The sequence below is a fragment of the Corythoichthys intestinalis genome, chromosome 13 (assembly GCF_030265065.1).
Source record: "Corythoichthys intestinalis isolate RoL2023-P3 chromosome 13, ASM3026506v1, whole genome shotgun sequence".
NCBI lineage: Eukaryota > Metazoa > Chordata > Actinopteri > Syngnathiformes > Syngnathidae > Corythoichthys > Corythoichthys intestinalis.
This window is the reverse complement of record NC_080407.1, coordinates 42,637,183-42,661,044: the sequence shown is the minus strand read 5'-3', so window position 1 is coordinate 42,661,044 and position 23,862 is coordinate 42,637,183. Positions and strand designations below refer to the sequence as shown.

Here is a 23,862-nt window from a genome sequence, read left to right as displayed (position 1 = left end):
TCCAGCATTTCTTGCACTGGATTTTCAAACGTTTATTGAGTCATTAATTACAGTTATGTCACATATAATGACAACAACAGGGTAATTGTAGCTTCAAGTGAAAAAAAAATTACAGTTATTGTTCCTTCTGGCATAGATTGATGAAAAAAAATAACAGTGGTGCTTTGACATACAAATTGAAGCCTGAACCACTTCAGAAGATTCAAAATGCTAACCCAAATCCGAACTAAGAATGTCCAATGCTTGTAATTCACAAGGGGCAGCTGTGAGAGGAGATGGAGGGGTGTTTGTTAGCTCCATCCAGGTCCACGTCCTTTCCCTGGATCTGGATCTTCTCTAGACAACCTCTCAAGAAACTGGAGCCTGCGTCATCTTTGCCTGAGGAGCCAATAAGCAAAACAGTTAGCGTTAGTCCTGTGCTCGGAATACAGATCACTTAAATCGGAATCTCACCGGGGAGGCCACCGATGGCCACGTGGCTTTCTCTCAGCGTCTTCAGAAGCTCAGGATTCTCCCACGGGACCTTCGACGCATGTCCACCGTTTCGAATTTCCATCCAATCGGTCCCGAAAGTCATCTCCAGTTCCTTGAAGTCTTCTTTCAGACTCATTTTATAACCACCGAGGATGACCGTTACTTCCTGGAAAGCCAAAAATGAGTCATTCTTGATGTATACGGAATTGACTTCGGTACTTCATGCACATACTTTTGTGTTATTGTCGGCAACTACCGCAAACATGAGTGCCTGCCCGGGAGGCCGGATGCTTAAAATGGTTCCGTCCATTTTGGCAAAATCGCCCAAAACTCGGATGGTCACGCCGTGTTCATATTCTGTCTGTAAAACTGCTAGCAAGACAAAATTATTTACTTATTTACGCTTATAAAATATGTCAGGATTTCCGTTCTACCTGAACTGTTGACAACAGCCATTCCGCTCCCGGAGAAGAAGCTGCCAGGTCGGATGTTCTGGCGGCATGGTCGGAGCTGCTCTGCGTCCGTCTCCCATGGGTTACTGAGGTTCAGCCAGCTGCCATCCCGCACGCATGCGTCCAGCTGCGGTTCCAACTGCGAGGCCGTAAAATTCATCCCAAATCAAAGTCAAGTCCGGGTGTATCTGTTGACAGTTCGTGCTACCTGAACAAATAGCCTCTCTTTGGGAATGAGGATCCCACCAATTGCCAGTCGGAGGGACCCTGAAACCACCTCCTCGATGGTATCGGACTGCAGACCCACGAGAAGCCCCCGGGAGCCGTCCACCTCGAGGACCACGAAATCGCCATGGTTGCTCAGCTCCAGCTAAAAAAAGGTTCTCCATACTTAGTTATAAGAAATGGCAGATACAGTGGAGCAAATAAGTATTTAGTCAACAACCAATTGTGCAAGTTCTCCTACTTGAAAAGATTAGAGAGGCCTGTAATTGTCAACATGGGTAAACCTCAACCATGAGAGACAGAATGTGGGAAAAAAACCAAAATCACATTGTTTGATTTTTAAATAATTTATTTCCAAATTAGAGTGGAAAATAAGTATTTGGTCACCTACAAACAAGCAAGATTTCTGGCTGTCAAAGAGGTCTAACTTCTTCTAACGAGGTCTAACGAGGCTCCACTCGTTACCTGGATTAATGGCACCTGTTTTAACTCATTATGGGTATAAAAGACAGCTGTCCACAAACTCAGTCAGTCACACTCCAAACTCCACTATGGCCAAAACCAAAGAGCTGTTGAAGGACACCAGAGACAAAATTGTAGACCTGCACAAAGCTGGGAAGATTGAATCTGCAATAGGTAAAATGCTTGGTGAAAAGCACAGGTGTCAAACCGGTCCTCAAAGGGCCGCAGTGGGTGCTGGATTTCATTCCAACCAAACAAGACGAATACCTTTTCACCAATCTGGTGTTTTACAAGCGTAATCAGTTGATTGCAGTCAGGTGCTGCTTATTTTAGCAGAAACCTCATTGGTTGAACTGTCTGTGCTGGATCTGTTGGAACAAAGACCAGGACCCACTGCGGCCCTTTGTGGAATCGGTTTGACACCACTGGTGTAAAGAAATCAACTGTGGGAGCAATTATTAGAAAACTGAAGACATACAAGACCACTGATAATCTCCCTTGATCTGGGGCTTTATGCAAGATCTCACCCCGTGGCGTCAAAATGATAACAAGAACGGTGAGCAAAAATCCCAGAACCACACGGGGGGACCACAGGAACAAAGGCTACTATCAGTAACACAATGCGCCGCCAGGGACTCAAATCCTGCACTGCCAGACGTGTCCCCCTGCTGAAGAAAGTACACGTCCAGGCCCATGTGCGGTACGCTAGAGAGCATTTGGATGATCCAGAAGAGGACTGGGAGAATGTGTTATGGTCAGATGAAACCAAAATAAAACTTTTTGGTACATACACACAGTGGCGCCACCAGGGGGTGGCCATGGCCACCCCGCGTGCCAGTATATCGTTAGATTGTTGTAGCATCAGTTATGCATTTCATCCCAAATGAATGCATTTATTTTGTTTTGTTAAATGTAGGGCTGTCAAATTTATCACGTTAACGGGCGCTAATAAATTTTTAAAATGAATCACGTGGAAATATTTATCACAATTAACGCAATCGTGGTACGACTCATTCACGCATTGCCGCAAACAGCCTACAATGCCGCTGTTTTACTTATATACAGAGTTAGAGGCAGAGTGGAGTAGATACAAGCATTCATTGGGGCCATGCTTTTAATTGGCAAAAGCTTTGTCATCTCCCCAACAGCAACTATAAATATTGTGGGAAGCAACGTGGGGAAGAATGACAGGAGTTGATCTTTTTCTAAACAGCCTGTAATGTACCCAACGCAGAGAAGATATAGCATTTGCAGCCACAACACACAGTCATGGTTGCACCACTTCCCATCATGTATTTGGGCAGAACAGTTAAGTCGCTACAGTATCATTTACTGAAAGCAAAACAAATACACTAGATGGCAATATTTAGTCACAATATACACTCACATTTATCCTTTAAGAATTACAAGTCTTTCTATCCGTGGATCCCTTTCTCAGAAAGAATGTTCATAAAGTTAATGCCATCTTGTGGATTTATTGTTATAATAAACAAATACAGTGCTTATGTACAGGATGTTGAATGAATATATCCGTCACGTCTTATCTTTCCATTCCAACAATAATTTACAGAAAAATATGGCATATATCCAAATTTGCCATATTTTTTAGAGATGGTTTGAACTGTGATTAATTACGATTAATTAATTTTTAAGCTGTGATTAACTCGATTGAAAATTTTAATCGTTTGACAGCCCTAGTTAAATGTACACCTTATGCCTAATATATACATGACATAATAAAACATAATTGTTGTGGAACTCAAAATGTTGACTGGATAGTTATGGACTATGCACATTAAATCATTAGTAACATCAAATATTACACAATACACCAAAGTATATAAGTAGCCGTGTCCTTAAGTCTTTCTGATAGTTTTCCGCAGAACTTTTTACTGCAATAATATAATGAAAACCTGAAATTATGGCTTTTAGTTTTGGCCACCCCAAGATTTTAAGTGGCCCCATCTGGCCACCCCTATGAAAATTTTCTGGAGGCGCCACTGCATACACAGGTTCTCGTGTTTGGAGGAGAAAGAATACTGAATTGCATCTGAAGAACACCATACCCACTGTGAAGCATGAGGGTGGAAACATCATGCTTTGGGGCTGTTTTTTTGCAAAAGGACCAGGACGACTGATCTGTGTAAAGGAAAGAATGAATGGGGACATGTATCTAAAGATTTTGAGTGAAAATCTCCTTCCATCAGCAAGGGCATTGAAGATGAGACGTGGCTGGGTCTTTCAGCATGACAATGATCCCAAACACACAGCCAGGGCAACAAAGGAGTGGCTTCATAAGAAGCATTTCAAGGTCCTGGAGTGGCTTAGCCAGTCTCCAGATCTCAACCCCATAGAAAATCTGTGGAGGGAGTTGAAAGTCCGTGTTGCCCAACGACAGCCCCAAAACATCACTGCTCTAGAGGAGATCTGCATGGAGGAATGAGCCAAAATACCAGCAACAGTGTGAAAAGCTTGTGAAGAGTTACAGAAAACGTTTGGCCTCCGTTATTGCCAACAAATGTTACATAACAAAGTATTGAGATGAACATTTGGTATTGACCAAATACCTATTTTCCACCATGATTTGCAAATAAATTCTTTAAAAATCAAACGTGATTTTCTTGTTTTTTTTTTCCACATTCTGTCTCTCATGGTTGAGGTTTACCCATGCTGACAATTTGACAATTACAGGCCTCTCTAATATTTTCAAGTGGGAAAACTTGCACAATTAGTGGTTTACGAAATACTTATTTGCCCAAATGTATATGTCATACTGCCCCCTGTTGGCAATGGCGCAAGCACCAGACAGAGTAGCACGATATCCATTGAATTCAAGTATGAGATCTTGTCGTGAAACTGTTTCATTTTGAATTTCTATAACTCACCGTGTGCCAGCGCCCGTCATTGAGCTTGGGCCCACCCACCACAAAAACCAGGACGCCACTGCGACTGATTTGCATGAGCGGGACACCGTCTTTCAGGGCCAGGATGAACCAGTCCCGGCCGTTTTTGGTATCCCCGTAGAAGATGGTCCCCTCCGGGTCGTATGTCCTGAGTTGAAATGTTGACGTGATGCTTCACCGGAAGGATGCAAAGTCAAAGAAATCTTGTTATTACACGATTAGTTTTTGACATAACTCGGAAAAACGAGGACCTCCCCCATCACTCACCCTCTTATCTTGGTGAGGTTGACTGAAAGGTGCATCAACGGCCTCCAAGCATCCCGGTGCTGGCCCAGGTCCACAGCGGTGCTGCCCGATATTTCTTTCTAGATGCAAAACATGCATATGTCAACACACAATATACTTCTGTTTCTTAAAATTGGCTCAACGTACCTTGGCTTGGATTCCCCATGCCAGCGCCGTGATGCTCAAAGTTAGAAGTAGCGGTCCACTTGCCATCGTTGTGGGTCGCTTTCCTAGATGTTCCAATGGAGTGTTTAATCCTGGACTGTGCGCTGGTCCAGAGGGCAGGTTGGCGTCATATCGATTTGAACGGGGTGACTAACAGGATAAACAAGCTAGGACAACACACATGAAATCGTGCGAAAGGGCGGACTGGCGGAGAACCCCTGTCGGACATTTTTTCCATTCGGGCACTTATTTTTTTAATAGTCATAATCCATTAAACTGTAAGCCTACTTTAGACTTGAGTCAATATTTTGTGATTAAACATTAACTTGTTTTTGTGTTGCTGCTTTTGGGTAATATTTACAGTTAGCGTATTCTCTGGACTACAAACCTCAGTCATTAAATGAACCCCCAACCGGTCCTACCTGTCTGACCGCACACAATTTGTCAAATTCGGCCCCCACAAATCCAAATCTCTCCTTGTCTCCGCTGGTGTGCCCCAGGGTTCCGTCCTTGGGCCGCGCCTCTTCATTATCTATATTCTCCCCCTCGGTTCCATCTTCCGCAAACATAAACTTCACTTCCCCTGCTATGCGGATGACACCCAGCTCTACATTTCCTCAAAACCAACCTCTTCCACACCACCCTCAAAAATTCTGAATTCAGCTGCTCCCTGTTAAGACCAACATAAGCTAAGTTTTTGTTTGAGCTAATGTTTTTTTATGCATTTATTTTAGTTTTTAGGTGTATTTAGCCGTTTTTTGTGGGAATATGTGTTTGAACCATTTGTTAAGAGCATTGTAAAAAAAAAAAATTTTTTTTAAACTTTAGCATTTTATAGCATTTAAGCTAGCGGACTTTTGCTTTGTAAGTTAGCCAATTGTTCTTTTGTTCTACTTAGATCCTCATTTATTTATTTATTTTTATACGGTTTGGGGCTAAGCTCAGGTATTTGTTTTTTATCGATTACTCGATTATTCTTACTAACTCGATTAACCGATGACTAAAATAATCGATAGCTGCAGCCCTAAATCAATCACCAAATATTCAATGAGATTCACGAATAAATATCCGTACAAAGGTGGAACAATTTTGAATTCAGCTGCTCCCTGTTAATACCAACATAAGCTAAGTTTTTGTTTTGTTGTTAATGTTTTTTTTTTAATGCATTTGTATATTAATTTATAGGTGTATTTAGCCGTTTTTTTTTTTTTTTTTTTTTTTTGTGCGAATATGTTTTTGAACCATTTGTTAAAAGCATTGTAAAAAAAAAAAATTTTTGAGCATTTTTAGCATTTAAGCTTGCGGACTTTTGCTATGTAAGTTAGCCATTTGTTCTACTTAGATTCTCATTTATTTATTTTTATACCGTTTGATGCTAAGCTCAGGTATTTTATTTGTTTATGTTCCTTATCCGATTACTTGATGATTGGAACTATTTAATTGATTAATCAACGACCAAAATAATCGATAGCTGCAGCCCTAAATCAATCACCAAATATTCAATGAGATTCACGAATAAATATCTGTTCAAGGTGAAACAATTCTGAATTCAGCTGCTCCCTGTTAAGACCAACATAAGCTAAGTTTTTGTTTGAGCTAATGTTTTTTTTAATGCATTAGTATATAAGTTTATAATGTAGGTGTAGTTAGCCGTTTTTTTGTGTGTGAATATGTTTGTTAAAAAATGAAAGTTAGCATTTTATACCATTTAAGCTAGCGGACTTTTGCTATGTTAAGTTAACCAATTGTTCTTTTGTTGTACTTAGATCCAAATTTATTTATTTATTTTTATACCGTTTGAGGCTCAGCTCATGTATTTACATTTTTTTATCGATTACTCGATTATTCGAACTAACTCGAATAATCAACTATTAAAATAATCGATAGCTACAGCCGTAAATCAGTCACCATTCAATGAGATTCACGAATAAATATCAGTACAAGGTGAAACAATTCTGAATTCAGCTGCTCCAAGTGAAGACCAACATAAGCTAAGTTTTTGTTTTAGCTAATGTTTTTTAATGCATTTGTGGATTAGTTTATAGGTGTATTTAGCCGTTTTTTGTGGGAATATATTTTTGAACCATTTGTTAAGAGCATTGTAAAAAAAAAAAAAAGTTGGCATTTTATAGCATTTAAGCTAGCAGACTTTTGTTATGTAAGTTAGCCAATTGTTCTTTTGTTGTACTTAGATCCTCTTTTTTTTTTTTAATACCGTTTGACGCCAAGCTCAGGTGTTTTATTTTTTTATGTTCCTTATCCGATTACTTGAGTATTCAAACTAAGTAGTTCATCGATTAATCGACTAACAAAATAACCGATAACTGCAGCCCTAAATCAATCACCAAATATTCAATGAGATTCACGAATTAATATCTGTACAAGGGTGAAACAATTCTGAATTCAGCTGCTCCCTATTAAGACGAACATAAGCTAGGTTTTTGTTTGAGCTAATGTTTTTTTAATTCATTTGTATATTAGTTTATAGGTGTATTTAGCTGTTTTTTGTGGGAATATTTTGAACCATTTGTTAAGAGCATTGTGAGCATTGTAAAAAAAAAAAAAAAAAATTGCATTTTATAGCATTTAAGCTAGCGGACTTTTGCCATGTAAGTTAGCTTGCCATGTAAGTTAGCCAATTGTTCTTGAGTTGTACTTAGATCCTCATTTATTTATTTTTATAACATTTGAGGCTCAGCTCAGGTATTTTAATTTTTTATCAATTACTCGATTATTCGAACTAACTCGATTAATCGACTACTAAAATAATCGATAGCTACAGCCCGAAATCCATCACCAAATATTCAATGAGATTTTCGAACAAATATCTGTACGAGGGTGAAATCATTCCTTTTTAAAGAAAAAAAAACATGCAAAAAGACATTGTAAAATCTCTCCGTACATTGAGACATTTGCGTTGGTTTGTTTTGAAAGTGTTTCCATTTAGTTTTATTGATTTGACTGGATACACTGCTCTTTAGTAATATGACAACTCATTTCACATGGCTGAATCCAGCTGCACCCTGTTAAGACCAACATAAGCTTAGTTTTTGTTTGAGCAAATGTTTTTTTAATGCATTCGTAATTTAGTTTATAGGTATATTTAGCTGGTTTTGAGGGAATATGTGTTTGAATCATTTGTTAAGAGCATTGTAAAAAAAAAAGCTAGCATTTTATAGCATTTAAGCTAGCGGGCTTTTGCTAAGTAAGTTAGCCAATTGGTCTTTTGTTGTGCTTAGATCCTCATTTATATATTTATCTTTATACTGTTTGAGGCTCAGCTAAGTTATTTTAATTTTTTATCGATTACACGGATATTACTATTCCATTTTGAAGAGAAAACATGCTAAATGACATTGTAAAATCTCTCTGTACAATTGAGATATAGTGGGGCAAATAAGTATTTTGTCAAACCTCCAATTGTGTAAGTTTTCCTACTTGAAAAGATTAGAGAGGCCTGTTATTGTCAACATGGGTAAACCTCAACCATGAGACAGGATGTGGAAAAAAAAAACAGAAAATCACATTGTTTGATTTTTAAAGAATTTATTTCCAAATTAGAGTGGAAAATAAGTATTGGGTCACCTACAAACAAGCAAGATTTCTGGCTGTCAAAGAGGTCTAACTTCTTCTAACGAGGCTCCACTCGTTACCTGTATTAATGGCACCTGTTTCAACTCATTATCGGTATAAAAGACACCTGTCCACAACCTCAATCAGTCACACTCCAAACTCCACTATGGCCAAGACCAAGGTTGAAGACTGTTGAAGGACACCAGAGACAAAATTGTAGACCTGCACCAGGCTGGGAAGACTGAATCTGCAATAGGTAAAACGCTTGGTATAAAGTGATCACTAAAGTGATCATTTTTGGGCCAAAAAAGGAAAGGTCAAAGATAAGCAGGCACCTTAGCACAATGTCACTTACAGCTACAAATCAAGTCAGAAACCTTGGCGTAATTATTGACTCAGACCTAAAATTTGATAGCCATCTAAACTCCGTCACTAAATCTGCTTATTACCACCTAAAAAATATTAACCAGAATTAAGGGGCTTCTGACTCAACAAGACATGGGAAAACTTATTCACGCATTCATTTTCAGCAGATTGGACTATTGCAACGGTATATTTACGGGTCTTGATAAAAAATCAGTCAGGAAGCTGCAGCTAGTACAGAATGCTGCAGCCAGAGTCCTCACAAATACAAGGAAGCTGGACCACATAACACCGGTTTTGAAATCGCTACACTGGCTTCCAGTGAGTCAAAGGATAGACTATAAAATACTACTGCTCGTCTACAAAACACCTAATGGCCTTGGACCAAAATACATTCTTGATTTGTTAGATTCCTATGAGACATCTAGACCCCTAAGGTCGTCTGGAACCGGTCTCCTGCATGTTCCAAGAACAAGAACCAAGCAGGGTGAGGCAGCATTTAGTTATTATGCTCCTCATCTCTGGAACAAGTAACCTGAACGTCTGAAGTATGCTCAAACTGTTAGCTCCTTTAAATCAGGGCTAAAAATGCTTTTGTTTAGCACTGCATATCCATAACTGTCTATATATCTCAATCTACTTGCTTTCTATTCCTCTTGTGCTTATCTCCATTGCTGATTTCAATTATTATTTAGTAGTTTTTGTTTTATTTTTATTTATTTTGATTCTATTTGTGATTAAATGCGATTTTTACGTATAATTTGATTTCCTATTTTGATTGTCCTGGTTTTTACGTTGTATTGATTTAAATGTGATTTTTATAATCTTCATGTGATGTAAAGCAATTTGAATTGCCTTGTGTTGAATTGTGCTGTATAAATAAATTTGCCTTGCCTTGCCTAAAGAAATGAACTGTGGGAGCAATTATTAGAAAATGGAAGACATACAAGACTACTGATTATCTCCTTCGATCTAGGGCTCCATGCAAGATCTCACCCCGTGGCTTCAAAATGATAACAAGAACGGTGAGTAAAAATCCCAAGAACCACACGGGGGGACCTAGTGAATGACCTACAGAGAGCTGGGACCACAGTAACAAAGGCTATTATCAGTAACACAATGCGCCGCCAGGGACTCAAATCCTGCACTGCCAGATGTGTCCCCCCTGTTGAAGTCCAGGCCCGTCTGCGATTCGCTAGAGAACATTTGGATGATCCAGAAGAGGACTGGGAGAATGTGTTATGGTCAGATGAAACCAAAATAGAACTTTTTGGTAGAAACACAGGTGCTCGTGTTTGCAGGAGAAAGAAAACTGAATTGCATCAGAAGAACACCATACCCACTGTGAAGCATGGGGGTGGAAACATCATGCTTTGGGGCTGTTTTTCTGCAAAGGGACCAGGACGACTGATCTGTGTAAAGGAAAGAATGAATGGGGCCATGTATCAAGAGATGTTGAGTGAAAATCTCCTTCCATCAGCAACGGGCATTGAAAATGGGACGTGGCTGGGTCTTTCAGCATGACAATGATCCCAAACACACAGCCAGGGCAACAAAGGAGTGGCTTCATAAGAAGCATTTCAAGGTCCTGGAGTGGCTTAGCCAGTCTCCAGATCTCAACCCCATAGAAAATCTATGGAGGGAGTTGAAAGTCCGTGTTGCCCAACGACAGCCCCAAAACATCACTGCTCTAGAGGAGATCTGCATGGAGGAATGGGCCAAAATACCAGCAACAGTGTGTGGAAAGCTTGTGAAGAGTTACAGAAAACGTTCGGCCTCCATTATTGCCAACAAAGGGTACATAACAAAGTATTGAGATGAACTTTTGGTATTGACCGAATACTTATTTTCCACCATGATTTGGAAATAAATTCTTCAAAAATCAAACAATGTGATTTTCTAGTTTGTTTTTTTTCTACATTCTGTCTCTCATGGTTGAGGTTTACCCATGTTGACAATTACAGGCTTCTCTAATATTTTCAAGTGGGAGAACTTGCACAATTACTGGTTGACTAAATACTTATTTGCCTCACTGTATCTGCGTTTGTGTTTAAGCTAGCCCAAAAAACTGAACTTTGTTTCATTGGGTCATCAGGTTAATACTTTATTTTGTTTGATCGCAGCAAAGAGACAGAAGGGGGGGGGACGAGGGCGGAAAGTTATGGGAAAAGGAGACTAGCGACTTTGGGAGAGCTGAGGCTACGAGCCTTTGTATCAAATCTAAAGACAAAGTCCTCAGGCAACATAAAAACATCTTTTTTTTTTCTTTCAAAAAAATAACCAACATATTTCAAGGGCTTTCTATGGCACAGTTTGATCCTAGACATGATACACAATCCCCCCCCAAAAACGGTTTAGCCACACCGCTACGTCTATGAACAGCTTCAAAGTGGTGAGATTCATCTCGAAATGATAACTAAAAAAAAACCACGTTCATTTACAAATCTAATTTCTCATGCCGTGACAAGGCACCTTAACATCGTAAATCTGGCAGATCCACATCGTAACTAGAAAGAATTGTTTAAATATCAAAGCAGAGGCACATTCATTTCAACAAAAAGGTACAGTAGACAGATTCCAGTCCAGTCACTACGATAACGACTCAATTTGCATGCTTTTGGTCTGTGTGACATTAGAAATGATGGTCCAAAAACACGTCTACAGGAATGGGTTGGAATATTATGTCGTTTTTTTTTTTTCTTTTTGATTTTTCAAACACGGATATGTTAAAAAAAAAAAAAAAAAACTCAACAACAGGTGGCCCATTTTGCTAGCGCCGATGCTAATTTTGTGACTTTTGGTTTCCCGGAGACCGGCCGATTTTTAATTTGACAAAGAAAAAACAAAAAATATAATGAACGCTGAGAAGACAGAGAGTCGGGGATGCCGGGGGAAGAGCTGTGCGCACAGTGTAAAGATTTGCCGAGCTTAGAAACGGTTAGGAAGCAAGTGGCGCTCATGCTTTCGTGGATAAGGAACCCAAGTTTACTGACGTGTTGCTAGGACTACTGTATATATGCATACCAGACTCTTATATTGATCTGTAATTGGTTATTTGTGTGAACAAACAAAAAAAAAACTACAACAAAACTGAAACCGAGCATTTATTCCATTATCTTGATATCCCGTTTAACACATTCACTGCCATTGTTAGCGATAGACGTCATCTGGGAAGCTAGCGTCGAATGATTTATGTTTCAGTGCTATTGACGTCCGTAGACTCCGAATGAATTTGACGTCTGTGACTGTCAATGGCAGCCTATTCGTTACAATTAAATCACTTTAAAGCCGTTTCAACGACGGGAAGATTGTTGATATTTTTCCTGAATTTCAGAGTTGTAATTGCTAATATGCTAAAGTTACTGAGTGGTGAGTAAGTAAACTCTGGTTCTTCTATCACCGCCAATGGCAGCTAATGAGTTACAGTGGTATGAAAATGTATCTGAACATTTTGGAATTTCTGACATTTTTGCATAAAATCACCATCTGATCTTTGTCAAAATCACACAGATGAAAATACAGCGTCTGCTTTAACTAAAACCACCCAAACATTTCTAGGTTTTCATATTTTAATGATGATAGCAGCAAACAATGACAGAAGGGGGAAAAATAAGTAAGTGAACCCTCTGCCTAAGGACACTTAAAGAACAATTGAAACTAGCGGTGTGACAAAATATCAAAATGTTGATATATCATGATACTTTGTATCCAAAAAGGTTATCGATATGCTCCTGCCAAGAATCGAGATATCGTTTTAAAAAGGAACCAACAAGTTGTTATCAAAATCGTCCACCATAATACAACCCCAAGCAAAAAGTATGTAATCACCAGTCTCGGACAAGCACTCACTCAGACATTTTATCATGTAGAACAAACTCAGATAAAAAGCTTGAAAAATTAATGAATTAGTTCAAAAGTGCAACTCTTTAGAATTCAGAAAGACTAAAAGAAATGAATAAAAAACATTGTGGTGGTCAGTTAATGTTAATATTATAGGGGAAGTGCAGGGAAATATATATGGAACCACTACATTCTGAGGAAAAAAATATGGAATCATTAGAAACAAACAAAGAAATAACAATCAAAACACATCTCTAATATTTAGCAGCACCACCTCTGGCTTTTATGACAGTTTGCAGTCTCTGAGGCATGGACTTGATGAGTATTCTTCATTAATTGGTGCCAAGTCTCGTTTATTGCAGTTGCCAGATCATCTATGCAGGTTGGAGCCTTGCTGTGGACCATTTTTTTCAATTTCCACCACAGGTTATCAATGGGGTTGGGATCTGGGCTATTTGCAGGCCATGACATTGACTGGATGAGTCTTTCTACAAGGAAAGCTTGAACAGTTGTAGCTCTGTGGCATGATGCATTGTCATCTTGGAAAATGATACATTTTCAATTGAAGGGATAAGAAAGCTGTCTAAAATTTCAATGTAAACTTGTGCATTTATTGAAGATTTAACACTAGAAGTCCCAGAGAATTCTTGTCACTCCGATTTGGCCTCTACTCCGGAAAAACCCAGAGGTGGCCAAAATGACCCAAGTACTTTTGAATGGCGTACCGCAAGCCACACGTCACTTCCACTCATTAATATTCATGACATTAGCTACTGTTGCTAAGTAGGGACAAGCCACCGTTTGTCCCTAATAGGAAATGAATGGAAATCGTGTACGAAGGAGATGTTTACAGAGCTAAACGTACCAATTCTCTCCGAAAATGATGTGCCTGGTGCCAAATTCACTGGCAAAGATGTGGAAGAACATAAAAATGTTCAGTTAAAGAGATGGCTTGAGTGTCGAAGGCAGAAAAAGACGAAAAAAAACGAGCCGACCTAAGCATAGCCTTAGCTTTTTTTATCGACGCGACTGACAATGACATTCTCCTGTTTCAACAAGCTGTCCTTTGCCATCAGCCCTGTCTTTCTTATATATCCTCTGGTTGTCCTACGTCTCTGACTGTTCTTGGGGGTAATTTAGTTAGCTTTGTGTAGTGATCGCAAATGCTACTCAGTGACAGCCAACGAACAAAACAAATGATTTTTTTACACTTCCCCCTTACTAAAGTTGTTTTTTTATATATATAACAGAAACGGTACCAGTGGCAGTCAGATACCATTGTAATTCTTTTCAGGTCATTCATTGTCAGACAGAAGCAGTACGGCACAACGTTACGCTAAAAAAATAAGTTAAAAATATAAAAATGGCCTACCTCTTTGTCCTCTGAAAGACCATGCCAACCCAACATAATGTTTACTGCATATGAAATGTGAATGGATTCACCGAGCTGGTGTTAAAGTCCGCGCAAGTTTTTGGTTTCCGGAAACGTATGAAGAAAAAATCCTTCATGTGTCGTAATGTCTAGAGTCGTTTCTACAAGTTCCAAAAAAAGCAATGCGTGATCAGCATGTTCGTTTTTGAAAGATTACCCGAGAAAAGTAGCACAAATTACGTTGTGTCTATGCGAGGGCGGGTCTATAATGTCCCACTTCGGCTTTACTTCCTCTTTACGATGTGACGTCACGGTCTAAAAATAGCCTGCGTGCGGTACGCCATTGAAGGGATAAGAAAGGTGTCTAAAATTTCAATGTAAACTTGTGCATTTATTGAAGATTTAACCACAGCCATCTCCCCAGTGCCTTTGCCTGACATGCAGCCCCATATCATCAAGGACTAAGGGAATTTTGATGTCTTCTTCAGGCAATCAGCTTTGTAAATCTCACTGGAACGGCACCAAACAAAAGTTCCAGCATCATCACCTTGTCAAGAGTCAAGAATCTGCATTGGACAAGGTGTCAAGAATCAAGAATCTGCATTGGACAAGGTGATGAACTGGAACTTTAGTTTGGTGCTGTTCCAGTGAGACATTAAATGGCCCAAAATTACCTAATTGCCTGGCATTGACTGCCACTGACAGCCATAGAATGTTCATTCGCTGCCACCCTCCCACCTCAAACAGATTGAACGTCTACTAGTGATATACTAATTCTAATTCACACGAGAAGCTTGTTTTTCTGTTAATTAGTTGTTTGTAGAATATCCTAGAACACAGGTGTCAAACCGATTCCAGAAAGGGCCAAGTGGGTGCTGGATTTCGTTCCAACCGATACCGTGCAGAGAGTTTCACCCATGAACTTCCTACTGAAACAAGCAGCACCTGACAAAGTTTAACTGATTACACATGTAAAAGATCTGATTTGTGAAAAGGTGTCCTCTTCACTGGTTGGAAAGCAAACCTGCACCCACTTGGCCCTTTCTGGAAACTGTTTGAAACCCGTGTCCTAGAATGATTTCCTGACCAATGTATCGATAATCGTTGTATCAGCATATCGTCAGATCATGGTTATCGTGAGCTTTGTATTGCAAATCATATCGTATCGTGAGGTACCAAGAGGTTGCCGCTCCTAATTGAAACCATTTTTTTACCAAACATTTTAAGTCAGGTGTGTGCCCAATTCCTGATGAGTGGTTTAAAGCTGCCCTGCCCACTATAAAACACACACCTGGTAAGAATTATCTGATGTGCATCATAGCTCGGTCAAAAGAGCTGTCTAAAGGCCTGTGATCAAGGATTGTTGATTTGTATAAAGCTGGGAAAGGATACAAAAGCATCTCTAAAAGTCTGGATGCTCATCAATCGACATTCAGAGAAGTTGTCCACAAATGGAGAGAGTTTGGCACTGTTGCTTCTCTCCCAAGGAATGGCCGTCCACCAAAGATGCAGCCGAGAGATCAGTGCAGAATACTCAGAGAAGTAAAAAAGAACCAGAGAGTGTCTGCTAAAGACTTATAGAAATCACTAGCACAGTCCAATATCTCTGTGCATACATCAACTATATGTAAAACTCTGGACAAGAATGGTGTTCATGGGAGGAAGCCACTGCTGTCTAAAAAAAAATTGTTCGTTTAACGTTCGCAAAAAGGCACTTGGACACTCCACAGATGTTTTGGCTGAAATATTTTGTGGACTGATGGAACCAAAGTTGAATTGTTTGGGAGTAACGCACAACATCATGTGTGGAGGAAAAATGGAACAGCTCACCAACATCAACACCTCGTCCCCACCGTGAAGCATGGTGGAGGGAGCATCGTGATTTGGGGCTGTTTTGCTATCTCAGGGCCTGGACAACTTGCAATCAATAATAGAAGAATGAACTCAAAAGTTTCTCAGGATGTTTTGCAGGAAAACCCGAGGCCATCAAACAGTTGAAGCTAAGCAACAAGAAAATAATTCAAAACACAGAAGTAAATCAACTTCAGAATGGTTTCAGAAGAGCAAAATACATATTCTGGAGTGGCCAAGTCCAAGTCCAGACTTGAACCCCAATGAGATGCTGTGGCATGATCTAAAGACAACGATTCATGCCAGACATCCAGGGAATCTGATAGAACTACAGCAGTTTTGTAGAGAAGATTAGTCCTGATCGATGTGCCAGACTGGTCTGCAGCTACAGGAAGCGTCTGGTTGAAGTTATTGCTGCCAAAGGGGGGGCACAAAATATTAAATGTGATGGTTCACTTACATATTTTTCCCTCTTCTGTCAATGTTTGCGTACTATTGGCATTAAAATATGAAAACCTATAAATGTTTATGTGTTTTTTTAGATAAATCAGACACTGTTTTTTCATCTGTGTGAATTTGACAAAGATCAGATCACATTTGATGGTGATTTTACGCAGGAATGTGAGAAATTCCAAAAAGTTCATATACTTTTTAATACCACTGTATAGTAATCCAGCTGTACTTCATTTGACCGTGAGACTAAAATTTACATTCATATTTTTCGGTTTGACCCTCCCCTGCCACTCCGAGCCCAAGTGGGAGGGGCTTAACCTTCAACAAGATAACATGATGACATGGGGGGTGTCCAAGCATCACTTTGGAGCTCAGATCTTTGCTTCATTTTTTTAATAATAACTCAATACCCTGAATCCATTAGATCATTCTTTGTCCTTCTCCTCCAAGAGGAGTGGGGGGAGTCTTTATTTCCTCTCTTTTCTAAGGGAAACGAGATGAAGGGAAGTGCAATAGTTACCAGCCTGCATTTCTTTACCCAGTGACCAGCTACATATCCAAAGCAGCTACAAGTGCCCCCCTCTAAGTGACCACTACTTGACTATTTTTGTGCACATAAGGTATCAACTACGCTATACACATCCTACGGTGTCGTCTGGCCACAAAGTCACGTCACGTGCCCAGACGAGTTGTCGTACGCTCTTCCTACACGCTAGCGGCGCTACACCGACTAAAGGGGGAATGCTGCGCGTCGGCCCGAGCCTCTCATGCACGGATCCCGCGACGGGACGTTAGCCACAGCATGCGCGTTACGTACAAACTCTTTTGAATACAAGCGCGCACCGCCGCGGTACATCTCCGGAGATTCGCAGTCGCACTGTCGAAGTACGCTACGTGGAATTTCAGCATGAACCGAAAATAGCGGTTGCAGTTTAACCAGAATACAGAGATCTGTTCTTTTGAATCCGTTGTTCGGGACAAGCTAGTTGTGCTGAAACCTTGACAAATTGGACATTGGGTAAAGTTTAGACAGATTTTCATGCTGAAATTCCGAGTAGTATAATTAACAGGCTTCGAGTTGCTACGGAGAAAGAAACCCTGTACGCGGTTCTTATTCGTATATTCAAGATAATAAGTTCTAGAACTACGACACACTACGACAAAACAGCAGAGAACAAAGATGGGAGGAAGGGGGTGGTGAGACATCACTGGAACATTGGCCACCCCTTCCTCCCGGTCCCATCCTCTTGGAATAGAATCCTTTTGGCGTCCTACTGTTTGTTGCTGCTGCCGTCTCGTTGCTTCTTGCCACTGCCGTAGAAGCTGGGGTTAGCCACCAGCGGGTGAGGCGTAGCGCCGACGTAGGGCCCTGCGCCGGCGCCGTAGTTGAAAATGGCCGGCAGGAACGGCAGAGGCTCCACCTTGTCCGTGCCGGGCGCCATCATGTTGAGGGCCATGGGGAGAGCAGCCACGTTGTACGGGTAGGCCAGAAGCTGAGAGCCGTAGAGGAGCTGGTACGGGTCCGGGTAGAACGGCAGCTTGGTCAAGTCGGCGCTGTTAGGGATCATCATCTTTCCCAAAGGACCGAAGGGAAGCGCTCCAGCGGGGTAGGCGGACATCAGGAGGTTGTCGTCCTGCTTTTTAGCTGGCTGATAGGTGTCCGGCCCAACGAGTGGAAGAGGGTAATCCTGGACAGGGTAGCACACCGGCGCAGGCTCCACATGTTGGACATCTCTGGAAGTGTCCCGGAGCTCGGACTCTAGCGCTTTTGTTGCCCGCGGGAGAAGGAGTGCGTGGGCGGAGGGGCGGTCGCCGGGCAACGTGAGCCGCTCCAGTTCTTGGACCTGCTGGCTGGCCGCAGCTAAGTGCGTGGGGCGGCAGGGGGACTTTGGAGTGTGTCTGTGCGAAGAGTGCCCATTCGTAGTGGTTTGAGCGGGGATCTGTTGGGGGGACGGAACAGGACTCACAGGCTCCTCTTTGGGAACCAAAAGAGACGTTTGGTCCACTGGTGTGTGTTCATGTCGACCCGAGTGCTGGACCTTCTCCATTTCTTTTCCTCGGTCTTTGTCCCGCCCCCTTTCTCGCTGTTTTTCAACTTCTCTTTTTTGTACTCTTTGCCTCTCCATCTCCCTCTCTCGAGCTAGAATGGAGGACATGGTCAGGTCTTGTGCTTCGATGGGAGATGGACTGCGGGACACGGACTTGACTCGGAGATCTTGGGCCAGGTTTTGTTCCTTGTAGCTGGTGTGTGCAAACATAGCGCTGCGAGCCTGCCTCTCTCTGTCCATAATGACCCCATCTCGAGTCACGACTCCCCGTTCCGAGCTGTTGACGGTTGCCATAGAAACAGGGGGAGCGGCAGTGGTTATTCTGGCCTGTGGCGTCACGGGGACATTTGCGGAGGTGCTAGGGGCTGCCAGGCTGTGTAAAGAGCTCGCCATCGTCTCAAAGTTCCGTTTGCCAGCTGTGCGATAGTCCAGACATTCCGGCTTGCTCATGACCAGCACGCTCTGGAGAGTGCGGGGCGGGGCTAGGGCAAGCTGGGCTTTAGCTGGCGCGAGGTTAATTGGGCTCTGGTTAATCTTTGGGCTGGGCTTCCTCTCGGGTGGCGGGTGCGGGCACTCGGGCGTTCGGGGCTCGTCGCCAGATTTCGCTTCTCGAGTTTTTGACGTCGGTTCATCCGGCGTCGATGAGTAGTCGACGCTTTTAGGGGGGTCTGCAGTCAAATAACTGATGACAGAGACTACCTGGCCTTTTTCAGGCACTGGGTCATTACACCGAGCTGTCGTTTCAGGCTTTGGAAGGTCGTCATCCTCTGCCCTTTCCGAAGAGCTGCTGAACTCATGACGTCGGAGGTGGCGATTGAGCGCCGAGGACGTCTTGCACACTTTGTGACACTGCGGGCAGGTGTGCCGAGACAATGCTCTCCTGCTCAGGCTTGACTTGACTTGATCCTCCTTTTTGTCACTACCTTCGGGTTTGAGAGGATCAGGATCTTCAGCGAACGCTGCTTTTGGAGGTGCTGCGGATGTGTCAGCGGGCTTGGGGTGCTCCATCTTTTGGTGGTCTTCCAACTTGTCCCTTGACGGGAAAGTGGCTCGGCAGAAGAGGCACACAAACTCCAGAAGATGACTGAGTTCGTGTTGGTCTCGCTTGTTGGAGCTGGAGAACCAACAGCCGCACGTAGAGCACTCCGCCGCATCCCCGTTGGTCCAAGCCCGCCTTTTGAGTCCCGTAGAGGTGACGGAGGGTGCGACAGGAGGTTTTGGGGAAGGTGGCGAATGGGTGGAAAGCTCATGACAGACATCCTTTGCTTGTTTCTCTTCATTTTCAGTCTCTGATGGCTTTCCGTCTTCCTCTCTCTTCTCTTTATTTCCACGCTTTTTCAGTTTTTCCGCTCTCCTCTTCAGCCGCAGAGCGCGCTTAAACTTGAGCTTCCGCTGCCAGCTTTTAAACCTCTGCACCTGCGCCTGGGCCTTTTTCTTGGGCTTATAGGAGTAGTAAGGTCGCCACAGGTTGTCCTCCACATCATGGTCGCTCTCCTGTTCGCGCACCTTTTGCCGAAAGTTGTACTCTCTCAGCTCGTCGGAGGAGTTGCCCGTGTTTTCCGCCACCTCCTCCTTGCTGTCTCCCGCCGTGTCCTCCTGGCTGGCTCGCCGCTGAACGTGGTGTTTGTGATGATGAGCGCCCTTCACTGAAGACGTCTCGCCTTTTTTGCCTTTAGGGGGAGAGCGGCTTTTGTCTCTCCTCAGGTCCGTCTCGGAGATACTGCGCTTCACTATGGCTTCCTCCCCAATGCGTACAGTGATCTGGCACAGTGGACCTGTCTCTTTAATCGGGGAGCCCGTTAATGGCGACGGCTGTTTTGACTTGGCTAGGTCATTCTTGACGTGGGACTTTCTGGACTTAAAACACGACCCATCTGTCTCTGTTTCCGGTTTCTTAGGATCTAAGCTCTCTCGGGGCCTCTTTCTGTGGCCGTCTGCTCCTTCTCTTTGTCTCTTTAATGACTTCGCGCTGCCCTTGTGTGTCATTTCAGAGAGTTTGTTGAGTTCACTTTGAGGGGAGACCTGGTTACTGTGCACAATGACAGAGGACGACACAGCAGTTCCGTGAACTATAACCGACTGTTTTGCATGTCCATATGTGATCACAGAAGGGGTGCTTGCTGATTCATTGCATCTAAGAGCTTTGGGAATTTTGGTTTTACCGCTACTGGATATTTTGGAGCCGCCGCGAACTGGCTCCGACTTGTGGGTCTCATCGTCGTGTTCTTTAGGGTGTAGCGAGTCCGTTTGGGGGAAGCGCAGCGAGACAGAGCCGTCGCGCTCGGCGGGCGGGACATTATCGGAGAATCCGTCAGGGTCAGGCTTGACACTCTGAGGATTGGCCCCGCTGATGAAACTTTGTAGGTCTCCGGTTAGAGCGCAGTCCAGGCCAGGCAGAGAGAGGGAAGAAGCTTCGGTGGGTGACATCAGCAGGCCATTATGCAAATTGTCACTGTAAGTCTTGTAAGGTCTCTTTTGTGAGCGCATGGGAAGGAGGCGGTAGAGCTTGAGGGCGTTCGCCTTCTGCTTGTAGCCTCCATTGGCTGTCTTTTCACTGGAGATGAGACTGGGATTGATGCCGTGAATGGTTTTCTGGTGAGTTTTGAGATTGTAGTAGGTAGCGAAGGCATCCCAGCAGAAAATGCACTGGTAGCGCCGCTCCCCCGTGTGCCACACTTCATGTTTGGTGCGGTACTCAGCCAGGGCGAAGACCTTATCGCAGTAATGGCACGGGTACCTGCGTCGCCACGAGTGCACGTTGGAGTGACGCTTAAGGCTGGACAGCGTCATGTAAGAGCGTTCGCACACTGAGCAGAAGTAAATGACATTGCCGTCCACTACCTTCACAAAATGGCTTTCGTCACTCGTCAGGAGCTCCGCGGCTGCCGCGTCATCGTCGCCTTGGATACGTGACAGCAGGTTACTTGGTTTTTTCTCAGACCCGTCGATTTCGCCTTCCTCTGGTCTCAGCTCGCCTTCCTCCAGGGGCTCCTCCTTAGGCCGCACGGCTAGAGACGGGCCCGGTCGGGAAGGCGGGACGGGCGCTCCACAGGACGCCTCGTGCGATTGCAGTCTTTTGCTGTGGATGAAGACTTTGCCGCAGAAGCGGCAGCTGAGGGCGCGGCTTCCGCGATGCAGCCGCATGTGGACAGTGAGCGAGGAGGCCGAGCTAAAGAGCCGGTGGCACACCCCGCAGATCAGTTCAGGTTTGAGGCCGTCGGCTGGGGAGTAGGAGGTGGCGCGAGGGGGTGGGGTCAGCCCCTCGGATGGCGGCAAGGGGGGCGCGAGGTGAAGCGGGGGCGGCTGTAGACTCGGTCCGTGAGGGCTCCCCAGCTTCCCGCCTGGACATCCCGTCGTTTTCTCCTTCCTCTCCGCGTCGCCGCCTCCTCTCTGATAGGCCGAGGAGCCCAGGCTGAAGAGGATCTGTGCCGTTTGCGACGGGGAAGCTGTACCGTTGGCCATCTTGTGTCTCTCATCCCATCCGTCTCCCGCGTAAGTCGCGGGAGTCGACTTAAGAAACGGCATCTCCGGGGACACTTTCGAGCACTTGAGAGGAGGCGGGGATTTGATATCCTTCCGGATGAGTGTGTGAACAGTCATGGGGGATGAGGAAGAGGAGGGCGATGAGGACGGAGAAGCGTCGTGCCTCGGGGGCTTAAAAGGTCTGTGCTTTACGTCCATGGTGGAGTCCAGTTTCCATAGAGACCCCTCGACTGAGCTCTTGGAAGAAGGCCGGCGTCTGTGCGGGGAAGAGGATGACGGGGCGTTACGACAATAGCCGGATGACGTCAGCGGGGCCGGGAGGGGCCCGGCGCTCGCCGGGAAGCTGAGGGTGATTTTGGCATTTTTAGGTCCGTCGACCACGCTTTCTTCCATCGTCCCATCCCCTCGTCCGCAGTGTCTTTTCCCCTTCATCTCCAGCTGACAAACGGCCCCTCCCCCTTCCTCTTCCTCGGGTTTAGGCGCCTGAAGGCTTTCCGACGCGGCAAGAGTCACTGGTGGGGGAGACGCAAGGGTCCGGCGCTGACTCGCGGGGTCCTCGGTGCAGGGGGGCGCCAACCCAGAAGCCGGATGTCGCTCACTCAGACGAGGGTGAATAAGGCCCGCGTGAAAGGGGTCCCGCAGTTTCACCCCGGACACCATGACCGGCACCCGAAATCTACAAAGAAAACACAAAAACAAAACTGCAGTTAACATTTATCCTTCAAAGATCCCATCATCATCTACCTAGCGTGTTTAGCTAATGTTCGGTTCTAAGAATGGAAACACCTGGAACAAACGACAATGATATTTTCATGAAGGTATTCCAGAGATTACACAACTCTCTACCTATTTGAATCCGAACTCCTATATCGATTTGCATGAATGGCCCTATCTCTAATAAAAACAGTCCCATTCTCTTTCCACTTCAGCCTTGTTGGACATTCCTGGCAGGGGTGAGGATAGGAATTTAACTATTTCATTGCAAGCGAGAGGAGAGACAGAAAGGGAGGGAGGGCAATTGAGAGGTTTTTACACCCCACGTAAGATACAGTGTACTGTAATAACTCATTAGCTGCCAACATTTGGTCATTCGCCCCCTTCAGGTCAAAAGGAATTGGACGTCTAGCGCCGTCAAAGGCGGAAAGTTAAGAGTTGCCACTGACAGCGACGGATGTCAAATTTTGCCACATATTTTGTCGATTTTAGGTCACCTTTTTTGGATTCTGTGGCAATTCAAGGTCACCGACGATTTTAGGTCACCTTTTTTGGATTTTGGGGCAATTCTAGGTCACTTCCGATTGCTTTTCCCGGTCCGATCAGAATGGACGGATATGACCGTCAATGGCGACGAATGAGTTCATTGATGAAAATGTAACCGGTTCACATGGAGCCGCGTCGTAGGCCAGGACTCGCACCCGCGCGCACGACATGTCCACCACGGCAGGTTATTACACTGACTACTAAGCCAAAAGCCCAGGCTAGCAACTTTATCTGCCAGCGCACCCTCTTGAAGGCATCTGGAGGGAGGGTTCTATGCATCGCTCACAACGGACACTCATGGACTTGTTACACTCACCCCCTGAAACCTTCATTGCCGAACCGGGTCACGGCACCAATGTCCACGACGCATTCAGCACGGCAGGTGATTGCGGTGACCATTAAGCCAAAAGCCCAGGCTAGCAGCTTTAGCTGTCATGGTACCCTCTTGAAAGCATCGGGAGGGAGGTTTCTACGCAACGCTCACAACGAGCACGCGTGCACCCCTTACACTCACCGCCCAAAAACCTTCACTGCCGATCCGGGTCACGGCACCAATGTCCACGACGCATCCAGCACAGCAGGCAATTGCGGTGACCATTAAGCCAAAAGCCCAGGCTAGCAGTTTTAGCTGTCAGCACTTGAAGTCATCGGGA

General features: G+C 44.1%; 2 protein-coding genes across 6 annotated transcripts in view; both read right to left on the bottom strand.

Moving 5' to 3' along the window:
* Positions 1 to 17: 17 nt before the first annotated feature.
* shbg (sex hormone-binding globulin) lies at positions 18 to 5,171 on the bottom strand. Of its 2 annotated transcripts, none has more exons than XM_057856220.1 (8): positions 4,949 to 5,171; positions 4,784 to 4,881; positions 4,499 to 4,688; positions 1,135 to 1,296; positions 909 to 1,065; positions 707 to 846; positions 454 to 640; positions 18 to 378 (listed from the first exon to the last, which is right to left on the bottom strand). In XM_057856220.1, exons 1-8 carry the CDS (start codon positions 5,012 to 5,014, stop codon positions 251 to 253), a joined length of 1,128 nt encoding a protein of 375 aa, XP_057712203.1. In that variant the 5' UTR covers positions 5,015 to 5,171; the 3' UTR covers positions 18 to 250. The 2 variants fall into 2 exon arrangements, with proteins under 2 accessions (XP_057712203.1, XP_057712204.1); XM_057856221.1 differs by having other exon boundaries at positions 707 to 843; positions 4,949 to 5,089.
* The window catches only part of zbtb4 (zinc finger and BTB domain containing 4), a 52,379-nt gene continuing 33,465 nt past the window's right edge, over positions 4,949 to 23,862 (bottom strand). For all 4 annotated transcript variants that reach the window (XM_057856208.1, XM_057856210.1, XM_057856209.1 and 1 more), the window contains one exon: positions 4,949 to 22,625. In XM_057856208.1, the coding sequence (XP_057712191.1) occupies positions 17,690 to 22,609 (4,920 nt within the window). In that variant the 5' untranslated portion in view covers positions 22,610 to 22,625 and the 3' untranslated portion in view covers positions 4,949 to 17,689. The remainder of the gene's footprint in view (positions 22,626 to 23,862) is intronic.